This window comes from Pseudorasbora parva, chromosome 2 (genome assembly GCF_024679245.1).
Source record: "Pseudorasbora parva isolate DD20220531a chromosome 2, ASM2467924v1, whole genome shotgun sequence".
In the NCBI taxonomy this organism is placed as follows: domain Eukaryota; kingdom Metazoa; phylum Chordata; class Actinopteri; order Cypriniformes; family Gobionidae; genus Pseudorasbora; species Pseudorasbora parva.
The window spans coordinates 4,982,964-4,996,491 of record NC_090173.1 but is presented as its reverse complement, the minus strand read 5'-3'; the positions used below and the strand labels follow the sequence as shown (position 1 = coordinate 4,996,491).

At 45.1% G+C, this 13,528-nt stretch overlaps 1 protein-coding gene and 1 pseudogene across 1 annotated transcript; one reads left to right on the top strand and one right to left on the bottom strand.

Annotated features, from left to right (window-relative positions):
* Nucleotides 1–241: 241 nt before the first annotated feature.
* Nucleotides 242–4,788, bottom strand: LOC137048177 (zinc-alpha-2-glycoprotein-like). Its single transcript, XM_067426215.1, has 7 exons — nt 4,488–4,788; nt 4,105–4,392; nt 3,735–4,019; nt 3,485–3,598; nt 1,003–1,059; nt 832–898; nt 242–281 (listed from the first exon to the last, which is right to left on the bottom strand). Exons 1-7 carry the CDS (start codon nt 4,786–4,788, stop codon nt 242–244), a joined length of 1,152 nt encoding a protein of 383 aa, XP_067282316.1.
* Nucleotides 4,789–7,615: 2,827 nt separating this feature from the next.
* Nucleotides 7,616–12,058, top strand: LOC137048170 (alpha-1-inhibitor 3-like; annotated as a pseudogene).
* The last annotated feature ends 1,470 nt before the right edge of the window (nt 12,059–13,528 follow it).

The window sequence follows — 13,528 nt, the reverse complement described above, 5'->3', positions numbered from 1 at the left end:
ATTATAATCTTTTCAAAAGAGCAACGCACGCCAAGAGACGGGAGGAGTATTCAATTATAGATGAAGTTTAATACAATTAAAAAGAGGAGTAAACTTAACACATTATAATTGATCAACTGTTTCATAAAGTAGGATGATGATAATTTCATGCAATAGTTCATTGATTAACACGACCATTTGTCAAAGCTTCCATCTTGGATCCAAATACTGATAGTGTCGATATTGACCAATATCTCCACTCTCAGGGCTTGAACTGTTGTTTTAATACTAGTCTGGGACTCCTGAAAAACAGACATAAACAGTGACGTTATTTAAATCATGTTCTCAATGAAATCACGTAAAACAAGACCACTGACATTATTCCCCAGGTGAGTAATGCATGTAAAACTTGGGCCTGAGTATTTGAACTTTGTTACACCATCCCCACTGAAATCAATGCACCCTTAGCAAAATAACTACCGACTTTCCCATACGACAATACGTTTCTGTGCACTTGATATATGTGATATCACACTATTTAATTTAATAGTAAATAACACATGCTTCAGATTTAGAATCAAGCATTCAACAGACTTGTGGTATAAAATATTTAAACTAATATAACCAATGGTCAAGAGTCCAACTAAAGCAAACTAAAAGCACACTGATCACCATAATGGCGACTCTTTCCTTCACTGATTCTGCTTGTTAACATCAGGTGTCACCACTAATGCTCACTCATCATTAATTAATCACTTAATTATCTCAACTTTAACACTGCTACAGAGTTACTTTAACAATATTAAGTATGAAGGCAAATAAACGTTATTGCTGTGTATAAAATATAGTTACCTCATCAGTTCATAATTTGTAATCATCAAACTTTCTTTCTGGTCCATATTTGGTGGGTTTTTGAGAACTATAAAATAAGAATGCACAAAAAAAATTAACACATATGCATTTACGATGAAGCTATGCACGTTCTTGCTGTGTGTTGTGAGATTCACAATGAGAGACAGTTACCATTCTCTATCTCTTGATCCAGAGAGTCAGTCGCACTGCTGCCTCTAGAAGGTGGACCTGTTGGAGAAACAGTGAAATGTTCATTTACAGTGCTGTGGTTATAAGTGTACTTAATATTTGCCTGCCTAAAAAACAAAACAATTCCCTGAGAAAGCATTTAGTAGTTTGATTTAGCTGTTGGTGTAATAAATATCGCCCCTTTTTCACCAAGAGCCAGAGATTCAAATCGGTTCTGTCTTTCCGAAGCCAAGGCACCAGCTCCGAGCAAGGAAAAGTGGTTCTTAAGAAGCACCAATCATTGCTGATCTAGAAGTAAGAACCGCTTGTGTCAGGGGTTGGGTTACTGTGACCAACAAGATGAACACAAACTTAAGATAGAAATTTACGATTTTTGAAATAGCAGCTAATCGAGCTAACAGCTACGTACTGGACGGTGGATTGTTATGGCAATGTCATTCATACCGATCTCTGATTAATTTATAATACGTATGCACTAGTCTTAATGTATGATCATTATTGTATATGCACTAGTGATAGATGTAGGGGTTACAAAGGCAAACCGGTTCTTCAGTCGAACCAACTCAGAACTGGCACTAGCACTGGCTCTGAACTTGAACTGGTTCATTCTGGTGGAAAGGGGTATTAGACTGCAGTCACACCTTTACCAGTAAGGGACAATATTTGCCCCCTTAAATCTTGTCATCTTGTCATTCAGCTCCTTGCACTAGTGATAAATGAGATATGACTCCTGCTGATCTGTGCTGTGACTCATTCGGCTCATGCTGTATTGAGCAGACATGTCCAGGTTTTAATTGTAGTGTCTGTTCTCTAACTGAGCTAAATTATTTTGTCACTATAAAGAGAAATTAAAATCATGCTGGGGCAGTGTTTCGAGTTTCAAATTCAGTGAAGGCATTTATGAACTGGGAGTGTTCAAAATTCGGATTAAAATCAAAATCGTAATATTGGTCAAAGAAATCGTGAGAAGCTTTTATTAGTTAATATCGCACAGCTCTAAAAGCAAGTGGCTGTAGTTATGAACAGGTCATTGAATCATTGACTTACACAATGACTGGGTTTAGATGTGCACCAATAATGCAACTATTACTAATCAGAGTAAGGTCTTAATCACCATATGATGTTTACATGACATGAGAAGAACTCTTCAATCCAATTTACATGCAATTTTCATTATTCGGATTCACTAATAAATATGGTTATACCACACTCAGAACGGCATACAGTATGCATTTTACGACCCATTGTTTTAATCAACTTGCATCAAATTCATTTTTCTGGACGTAGCTTAATGGATATTATTTGGAGCCATGATGAACATCGCAAAGGAGGGTTTGCCAGCTGCCGTTATGTTTTCCGCACTGTCTGATGAAGATACGGAGCGTAACGTTCATGAAGTTCATTAATGAAGTTGTGTGAACAACACACGGCATCCGTGTACATGCTCACTTTGGTCAGAATGGTTATGGTGTTAAGGTGCCTGTTTATTGTGATTAAAATCAGCCTATGTCACCTAGTTTAATGCCACTTTAGTGACCACGATTATGAGCGTAATCGCATTAGTTTGATCTAAATATTGTGTTTACATGAGGTAAAGTTTAATCAAAATATTTCCAAAATCCTATTATAATCACATTATGAGGGAGCATGTAGTCAACGTGTTCAAGTTCTACTGTGGCGTTCGTTGATCAAACTGTTATTTCAGTGAAAAACTATCCGACAAAAACATTATGACCACCGACAAGTGACGTGAATAACACAGATGATCTCTTCAGCACCTGTTAGTGGGTGGGATATATTAGGCAGCAAGTGAACATCGTGTCCACAAATTGTAGCACAATTTGCACTCAATCTGTCATATGTGTAGTTGCATTCAGTTCTGACAGTGAAAGATGAAGTGATTTGATAGGATGTCATATATTTACGGCATTTCACATTTTGCTAGAAATATGTGCTTGGTTTTAATGTAATTTTAAAGTGGGTAAGATTAAATGAACGGCGAAACTTGTATGTGTACCCCAGTTTGATACCCACTATAGCAAAGCAATCTTGTCGATATTAGGTTTTGGTGGGTTTGTGCAAAAGAAAGATAAACAGAATGACAGATAAAGTCTTTTTTAATATATTCTTTGCACTCTTTCGCACTAATAAGTTATCGAAATTGATTCCATATCTTTTGTCCAACCTCATTTTAGTTAAATATTATGAAATGCCCATGAGAAGGACACAACACTATAGACATTTCAGAATTAAAGCATGACTATCAGAGAATTAAATGCTTATTTGGTCAACAGGGTCACGTTAGTTTTAATATTTCTGAGTCGCATCCTTCTCATGGGCATTTCATAATTTTGACTTTTCAGTGTCAGTTAAATCTATTTTACCTGAAGAAAAGAAACTGAATTATTATTCCTTTTCAAAACACAAAATCAAAAACAAGAATGTGTGGATCATCACTACTCACCAATAAAATTTTTCTTCACTAAGATGTAAACCACTAAAGCATCAAGAGCCAGTATAAGCACAACTCCAATCACTAATCCAATCATAAATGCATCCCAGTCCCAGTATTGTCCATCTAATAAAATCCAAAAAGATGAAAAATAGCATGGATTAATTAAGCATAACATAAACAAAAAAGGGGAAAAATTAACGTTTACTCTTTTTTTATTCCAATAGTTATGTTTGTGTTTCTGTGTAACTGCTTTAATTACCCAATTTGGTGATAATTGTTTCTTTGAAGGTTCTGTGGGTCATTAAACAATTATATTCATCTTTTCCATCCTCCTTGATCTCCACACTCTTCCTCATCTGGAAGGATCCATCATGGTTTGGTCTGATTCCTGAGAATTCAATCTCATCTTCAGGTAGAGATGTGCCATATTTCCTAATGGTCATTATCACGTCTTTGGGGAAGAAGCCAGTGGCCAGACAGGTGAAGTTCAGCTTGGATTTGTTCCTGATAGACTTCTTTGCAAACACATGAACATCTGGAGGAGCTGAAACACAGGAATCAGTTGATCAATCAGTTTCTATCTCTATAACAGCTGCAGATCCTCTACAAATACACACACATTTACTCACAGCCGTTTCTGAGCTCCTTGTCTGCATATTCTCTGAATTTGTTGAGCCAGTCCACACACTCTTTCTCCAGGTAGCCTTTGGTGTATTGGTTTAGGATCGGCACATTGTCCCATTTAATTTTGGTTGGTCGAGCTGCTTCAACTGGAGCAACCCATAGAGACTCTTTATCATCAAAAGACAAGAAGTTTTCTCCATCATATCCATACTCAGAAACGCCTTTGAGAAACGTCACTTTATCTCCCCATTGCTCAACTTGACAACCGACTCTCCACTGAAGAACATGAAGATCTGACACGGACACAGGTTGAAATATTTGTTGTGAGATGATAACACTAATAAAATGACAATGTATATGCAGGATAAACTGTATGAATGTTCCTCACCTGAATTATCTTGTCCCATGCGGTTCATCAGATTTTTGAGACTGTGGTGAAACCACTGTTCTTTGCTCTTTCTCAACTGAGTGCCTTTTTCCCAGTAATCTTCCTGCATTTTCTCTTTCATCCAGGTCTGTTTGGGAATATTTATCTTGTCCTTGCTGTTGTAATAGTCGATCTGTCTGTCGTCTAGCAGACCCATAGCAGTGAATTCATAGATGCCCGGCAGATCCACAGGTTTAGACAAGGCCGTGTAAATGTAATACAGCGAGTGTTTCTCTGCAATCAAGAGGAATAAAACATGCATGAAATAACCTTTCACTGAAATGTTAATGTTCTAAACGTGGTACATTTCAAAGAAGTAATAAGTTAAAGAAGTAAAAACATCAAAACAATACTCTCAAAATTTTTTTAGTTATAGAAGTCACAAATAGAATAAATATATTCTATTGCTTTTTTATGCATTCTGAGCTTTTTACACGGTTAAATACTGGGAACTGACTTGCTTTAAGACTTGCTAAACATGGCCAAAGTTTAAAAAGTTTTAATGTTTAAAAAATAAAAAAACTTTCCGAAACTTGGGAGAAACCGGAAGGAGTATTTTTGGCACAGGTTTTTTTTTTTTTTTTTAATATGGTTCTATGTGACATCAACAAAGGCGGAATGTACTTGTAAGGGCACTTCTCAAAGAAGGCCCTTCCAGCATCCTGCTTGAGCGCACTGGACCGACTAGTATGGTACGGAAGTCAGGGCACCAAGCAGGGAGGTCAGTCACTGCTGTTTCTGCGAGACCCACTCAGAGTGACTACTGAACGCTGTGAAAGCTTGCCAGTCTCGGGAGAAGGTAAGCTGCGGGACCACATCCTTCAGAGAAGGCCTGGTGGCGGAATACACATAAGGACTAACCTGGCAGGGTAGTGCAACATATGGCAGTCTCTGGGGTGGTTCCAACCTGATTGTAGGGGGGAAAGAACACGCCCAGAGACGACAGAGTGGGAAAGACATGGAGCTAGCCGTTAGAGTAGCTGGTACTGTGGAGAATACACATATGGGGTTGCCGTGAGGGAACCACTGCATATGGAACCCAGCCTACAGCCACGTTTCACAAGCATACGGGTGCCGGCCTAGCGTCAGACAGTCCGCAACGTCTGACACCGCAGGGGGTGACGGAGGAACTCGACAATGTTAGCAGGCTTCCCGGGGAACACAACTGGAGACAATAGACGCACATATCCGGCCCAGAGGGCGGGAGTGGCGTTGCAAGCCGACACTTAGAACTGGCACTTAGCGGAACCTTGGGCGCGTATCCGGGCCGGGGTCTCAGGATAACGTGAGAGTTACCAGGCACGAATTCTAGGCACGATTCGTTGACCGAAAGTGCATGCTGTACAAAACGGCCCTCAATGAATCATGTATAAAGATACTTTGGAAGCATTACTTATAATGTCCAGTAGATGGCAGCCTACCTTCACTCAAGCTCAATACAAGTATTGCATCAGCGGTAGCGCCAGTTGCGTTAAGAGAGATTGCCGGAAGCTTCGTTCAGGTGTGGACGGTTAGTGCAGCGTTCCTGAGACATTTAGCCTGTTCTAATGATTCCTGAGTGGTTTTAGTTGGTGTGCGTCAATGACGATATGTAAGTCCACTGTTCACTATTGAAGTCACTTTGAGATCGTTTCTAGACACTGCTTAATATCGTGATATGTGAATATTCAACCAGATGCTAAGCTAATTATGGCTTGCAGTGGAAGACATCATATGTATAACGTTTGTCTGGTGACTATTAATGCTTTAATCAGTTAATTATTGCAGCTGATTACTTTATAAAGAGAATTGTTGTTCTATTTCTAATATATTATACTAATGTTATAATATCCTAGGGTGTGAGCATAATGCTGTACTATTTGTGATAATATTGCAGTTTAGTAATTATTTCCTCTCTGTTTATTGTAGAACCACACACACATACCCACACATCTTGTACCCAATGCAAACTGTGTAGATTAGAACCAAAGAAAGGAATGTATGCCATACCGTGCTGTTGCTGATTCTGAATCTTAATCATTCAAGTAAACTATATCAACCTGATTATGTCTTCCTGAGTCGTGACTGACATCCTGTAGTGAATGCAACATATTATCAGCTAACAGAGTCATTCCTACCTCTTCATACCACATGCAGGTCCCCTACCCTCTTGATAGAGGCCAATGCAGTCAGGAGCACCGTCTTCATTGACAAAATTTTAAGCTCAATTGACTCCAAAGGCTCGAAGGGAGGGCTATGAAGTGCTTTGAGCACTAGAGCTAAGTCCCAAGAGGGTATCGAGTTCGGGCGAGGAGGATTTAGTCTTCTTGCACCTCTGAGGAACCTGACAATTAGGTCGTGCTTCCCTACGGACTTACCTTTAACTGCGTCGTGGTACGCCGCTATTGCGGCGACGTACACTTTGAGGGTGGAGGGAGACAGCCTTCGCTCCAACCCATCTTGCAGGAAGGAAAGCACAACACTAATCGAACACCTTCGGGGGTCTTCCCGGCGGGAAGCACATCACTCAACGAACAGGTCCCACTTCGGAAATAGAGGTCTCGTAGAGGGGGCTCTAGCTGAAGAGATGGTATCTACGACTGCTTGTGGTAGTCCATCTAGAACCTCCACGTCCCGTCCAGGGACCAGACATGAAGATTTCAGAGGTCTGGACGCGGGTGCCATAGAGTGCCCCGTCCCTGAGAAAGAAGGTCCTTCCTCAGGGGAATGGGCCAAGGAGGGGCTGTCGCGAGGAGAGTTAGTTCTGGGAACCAGGTCTGGTTGGGCCAGTAAGGCGCAACTAACAAGACCTGCTCCTCGTCCTCCCTGACTTTGCACAAAGTCTGTGCAAGAAGGCTCACTGGGGGAAACGCATACTTGCGTAGGCCCTGGGGCCAGCTGTGCGCCAGTGCATCTGTGCCGAGGGTACGCCCGGTCAGGGAATAGTACCACTGGCAATGGGTCGATTCCAGAGAGGCAAACAGGTCTACCTGTGCGGCCCTGAACTGGTCCCATATCAGCTGGACCGCCTGGGGGTGGAGTCACCACTCTCCCGAAGGTGCTGGCTGCCGAGAGAGCTCGTCAGCTGTCTGGTTGAGCGCACCTGGGACATGAATGGCCCGAAGCGACCTCAGCTGCTTCGGACTCCACAGGAGCAGGTGGCGGGCGAGTTGGAACATGCAACGGGAGCGTAGACCACCCTGACGGTTGATGTTGAGACCACCCAGAGGTGAAGCATCGATTGACCGATAGACAACTACACTGTAAGTGTTTGTAACTTTTCTAATTTGATTGTTTGTTCATTTGTTGTTGGATAAGTGTGTCTGTGTAGTGCAGCGGTGTGGTGTGTATTATTAGTTTTGGTGTATTCTCGTGGTGTGTGTGTGGAGGAGTTAGCATTTGTTTGGTCATTAGACAGTTTTTGCCCCCTTTCATCCAGACCATCTCGCCCCACCCCATCTGCCCCCTGGCTGTCTGATGTTCTCCGTGAACATCGCTCTGGACTCAGGGCGGCAGAGAGGAAATGGCAGAAATCTAAAAACTATTCTGACCTTACCTTGTATCAGTCTCTTCTTTCTCTACAAATGTCTCCACTGTTAAAACAACATACTACTACAACAAAATCAACAATTGCTCTGGCTCTCGCACACTCTTTAAAACATTCTCCTCTCTCCTTTGTCCTCCTCCTCCCCCTCCTTCATCAACTCTTACAGCTGATGACTTTGCATCATTTTTCACAAACAAAACATCTCTCATCAGCAACCAGTTCTCCTCACCACAAAGTGACATGCACATCTCAACAGCTAACACGAACACGCTTCCATCCTTCTCTCCGCTCTCCGAGGCAGATATTTCAAAACTCATCCTTTCCAATCACCCTTCTACCTGTCCACTTGATCCTATACCCACTTACCTCGTTTAGGCCATTTCTTCTTCAATCACTCCTGCACTCACTCACATTGTCAACACTTCTCTTCACATGGGAACCTTCCCAACAGCATTTAAGCAGGCTCGGGTAACCCCAATGCTTAAGAAACCCTCTCTGATTCCAGCACTTTTAGAAAACTAAAGACCGGTATTCCTTCTGCCTTTCATTGCAAAAACACTTGAGCGAGTTGTGTTCAATCAACTCTCTGTGTTTCTTGAACAGAACAACCCCCTGGACAACAACCAATCCGGCTTCAAAAGCGGCCATTTGACTGAGACTGCCTTGCTCTCGGTAACTGAGGCACTAAGACTGGCAAAAGCAGCTCCCAAATCCTCAGTGCTCATCCTGCTGGATCTGTCTGTTGCTTTTGACACAGTTAACCACCAGATCCTCCTGTCAACACTTAAGAGGACGGTGATCTCAGGATCTGCTCTCCAGTGGTTCAGGTCTTACCTCTCTGGTAGGTCCTACAGGGTGTCATGGAGAGGTGAAGTGCCTAAGTCACATCATCTAGCTACTGGGGTTCCCCAGGGCTCAGTGCTTGGACCACTTCTCTTCTCCATCTACATGTCATCATTAGGCTCTGTCATTCAGAAACACGGCTTCTCCTATCACTGCTATGCTGATGAAACTCAACTCTACTTCTCATTTCAACCAGATGATCCTACAGTCAGTGTTCGTATCGCTGCCTGTCTGACAGACATTTCTGCCTGGTTGAAGGAGCATCACCTTCAACTCAATCTTGCAAAGACAGAATTACTTGTTTTCTCAACCAACCCAGCACTTCATCAAAATTTCTCCATTCAGCTTTGTTCATCAACCATAACTCCATCCAGGACAGCCAGGAACCTTGGAGTTGTGATTGATGACCAGTTAAACTTCACTGACCACATTACTGCAACAGATCAGGATACCAACGAGAACTGAACTACAGACACAGGGATGGTTCATACAGCACCTTTGGTTATGATGAATCCAATACATGGTGAGTTTCATGCTGTGTATGCTGTGTATGTCAACAGCAGGTTGTAAGTGCAGTTTGACTCCACATGTTATCTCCATTGCCAGGTTGACTTCCTTTGTTCTGAGGTCTTTTGGTCTAGTGAGGGAATTCATTTTCATTGATCCAAATGTCCTGCAGACTGCAAAGGATTGGTTGATCCGCCAGCAGTGTTCAGATGGCTGTTTCATGCAGCAGGGAACTCTGCACCACAATGACATGAAGGTACATCACAAGTTTCTTAATGTGTTCTAACTAGAGCTGCACGATTGAACATTAAAAGATCTCAATTTAAACACCTGTGCAATCTCATTTCTAAGTGACACATTTTGGTGTTTCAGGTCACAAGCGTCAGAAGCCTTAATGGCGTGTATTGTCAAGGCCCATGTTAAAGAATGAGTCAGTGGTCACACTCCTAATGTGAATGCTCTCATTCATTGATAAGGGCACCAAAAAAACAGGCTGCTCATGCTCCGCTGACACTTGTGACGCAAAATTGGCTTTAAACTGAAGACTTTAAAGTCCGATCACCAGACTGCAACATTCTAATCTGCATTCGCTCTGCCGCTGATCCAGAGAGAGCAGCTGCCATGTGAATGTACAGAAAGTAGTTTCAACCACATTTGTTACTTGGACGTTTGCTGGGATAACTAAAAAGTGATTATCAGTTTATCCAGAGTCGTGCAGCTCAAACCAATAGACTTGGTGTGAGACTGTTCTTCTAAATCAAATGTGCTGCTGTTTTAGGGTGGAGTTGGTGATGATGTGACCACGACTGCCTACATTGTTGCATCGCTGCTTGAACTAGGCGTCCCTGTCACAGTAAAAACATCTCCAGTGTTGCAAAGGACTCCTTGCAAATGATCTTGCTGTTCTGGTTGTTGTCTGATATCTGCTTCACTTTCAGGATGCCGTCATTACCAAAGCACTGTCCTGCTTGAGGCCTGTCATTGGGAACCTGGGAAACACTTATGCCACGGCTCTGCTGGCCTACACCTTCAGTCTCGCTGGAGAGAATACCACTCGAGCTCAGCTTTTAAGTGCCTTGGACAACCTTGCCATTTCTGAAGGTGAAATTTACACCAGCCTCTTGATATTGTTTATTTTCTTTTGGCATCAACTTTCTCCCCTCCATCATCCTTAGGCACTAAGCTCCACTGGTCTCAGATGCCATCTGGTGATACTCTGGCGGTGGAGATTAGCGCTTACGTGCTGCTAGCAGTTCTCACTGTTCAGCCTCTCACGACAGCTAATTTGGGCTACCCTAACCACATTGTCAACTGGCTGGTGATCCAGCAGAATCCCTATGGAGGCTTCTCCTCCACCCAGGTGCCTCTGACTACCAATATGAGCACAATCATTGAGTGGAGTGTTTAATCTGGGGCTTGTTTTCAAGACACGGTGGTGGCTCTTCATGCTCTGTCTGTGTACGCTGCTCAAGTCTTCAGCTTGGACGGCTCCAGCACCGTTGCCATACAGTCCTCAATGGAAGGAGGAGACTCTTATAGCTTCACTGTGAATTGGGACAACAGGCTGCTGTATCAGGAGAAGCAGCTGAAGAACTTTCCTGGCAAATATATTGTTAAAGCTTAAGGAGCCGCTTGTGTGTCTGTGCAGGTCAGTGTTTTATCCCCTCTCTTTGTTGTGCACAAATTACTTTGCTTTTTGTTTTACTCTGCACTCATTGTAAGTTGCATGTTTCTACATCCCAACACCCATTGAAGATACCAAAACACTGAGCGTGAGGCTCTGAGGATGAGGTTTTAGGCTGCGCTGCCCCCTTCGGGTGTGACAGCGTTGCCCGAGTCGGACCCAGAGCTTACGGCTATGCTTTCTCGTGCTACGTGGGAATCCCCCCAGTCAAGCGGTCGGTGGCAATGCACCTGTGTCCCAAGACCACTGCGGACTTGGGGGATGCCCCGCGTCTCCCCTCCCGGGCGTGTAAGTTCTCGTCCGGGCTAACCAGCAAGGCTTACACAGGCTGTGGAGAAGCCTCATTGGCATTGCATGCCATGGCGCTTCTGCAGGTCTACCAGGCCAAGGCGCTCATGGAATTGCATGAGGACAGTTCCGACCAGGGCGTTATGCAGGAACTACTGGCGAAGGAAGGCCCGATAGCTTCTTGCAACAGGCCTCTGAACAAACATGTTTATCCAGTTCATAATGCATTACAAATTTCATATTTAATAAAAATTAACATTTAAAATTCAGCTGTTGCTCTCAGGCAACATTGTACCATCATGGAACACAAGTATTACCGAACCATTACATCAATTTATCACATCAAATCATCATATCCATCTTTGATCTCATCCTCACTCTCCCTGCCGGACTGTCACTATGACCTCTGCTAGCAACTCGAGGCAATTGATATGCCAATGCAGTTGGGGTTCCGTCCACAGATCCGCAACTGCATGCCCGTTGTACGTGGCCCCCCAGCCCGTGGTAGAGGCATCCGTGAATAGCACAGCATGCCTGTACAGTTGCTCTAAGTGCACCCCGGCCCAGAGAAACGTCGTGTCTGACCAAGGACTGAAAGTTTGGCGGCAGTACGGAGTCACTGGGACCTGGTACTGGCCGCTCTGCCACGCCCACCTCGGGACTCGGCCATGGAGCCAGTGTTGAAGCGGTCTCATATGAAGCAATCGGAGCGGCGTTACCGCGGCTACAGATGCCATATGCCCCAGGAGCCTCTGAAAAAGTTTCAGTGGGACCGCTGTCCTGCCCTTGAATTAAGGAAGGCCCGAAGGCCCAACAGGCTGATGTGACTGAGCACCATGTCCCTGTGTTCGCACAACTGCTCCCGAGACTGGGCGAGAATGAGCCAATTGTCGAGATAGCTGAGGATGCGAACGCCACATTCTCGGAGTGGAACAATGGCTGCCTCCGCGATCTTCGTGAAGACGCGAGGCGACGGACAGCCCGAAGGCAGGGCCTTGTACTGGTATGCCTTTCCCTCGAACGCAAAGAGTAGGAACGGTCTGTGTTGAGGAATGATAGAGACATGAAAGTACGCGTCCTTCAGGTTGATCGCTGTGAACCAATCCTGGGGACGGATGCATTGAAAAATGCATTTCTGCGTCAACATCCCGAACGGGAGCTTGTGCAGGGCCCGATTCAGGACACGCAGGTCCAAGATTGGTCGTAGCCCACCCCCTTTCTTGGGCACGATGAAGTAGGGGCTGTAGAACCCTGTCTTCATCTCGGCTGGAGGAACCGGCTCGAACGCGTCCTTCGCCAGTAGGACCTCGATCTCTGACGGCAAGACTTGGGCGTCGCTGCTTCGCACCGAGGTGAAGAGGACGCCTTTGTACTTGGGTGGCCGGCGGGCGAACTGAATCGCATAGCAGAGTCTGATGGTACGGATGAGCCAACGGGACGGTCAAGGGAGCTGTAGCCACGCTCCCAGGGACCGTACCAGCGTACCGCCCGGTGCAGGCTGCTGCTTTGGCTTGGCAGGGGCGGAGGCGGACGCCGGGGGACGCCCTCGGCGACGAGCAGGCGGCAGAGCTGCGGCTGGTGACTGGATGGAGGCTGCTGGGCAAAGTCCTCGATGGCGTCGCCGAAGAGGCCGGCCTGGCAGATTGGGGCGTTAAGGAATCGCACCTTGTCCGCATCACGCATATCTGCCAGGTTCAGCCACAGGTGGCGTTCCTGGACCACCAGCGTGGCCATTGCCCGACCCAGGGAGTGTGTAGTGACTTTCGTCGCTCTACGAGCGAGGTCTGTCGCCGCACGCAGTTCCTGCATAACGCCCTGGTCGGAACTGCCCTTGTGCAATTCCATGAGCGCCTTGGCCTGGTAGACCTGCAGAAGCGCCATGGCATGCAATACCAATTGCCGGTTAGCCCGGACGAGAAATTACACGCCTGGGAGGGGAGACGCGGGACATCTTCCAAGTCTGCAGCCGTCTTGGGACACAGGTGCATTGCCACCGACCATTTGACTGGGGGGATTCCCACGTAGCACGAGAAAGCATAGCCGTAAGCTCTGGGTCCGACTCGGGCAACGCTGTCACACCCGAAGGGGGCAGCGCAGCCGAATCCTCATCCTCAGAGCCCATTAGCTCGTCCCCCGATGCTGCGACTGACATCC

What these genes read in the sequence shown, in the direction of transcription:
- LOC137048177 (XM_067426215.1), bottom strand. Translation starts at nt 4,788, where the DNA reads ATGCATGTTTTATTCCTCTTGATTGCAGAGAAACACTCGCTGTATTAC. An exon ending in CAAGGAGCTCAGAAACGGCT is followed by an intron (nt 4,020 to 4,104) that starts GTGAGTAAATGT and finishes CCTGTGTTTCAG; the next exon opens with CTCCTCCAGATGTTCATGTG. An exon ending in GGATCAAGAGATAGAGAATG is followed by an intron (nt 899 to 1,002) that starts GTAACTGTCTCT and finishes CTTATTTTATAG; the next exon opens with TTCTCAAAAACCCACCAAAT.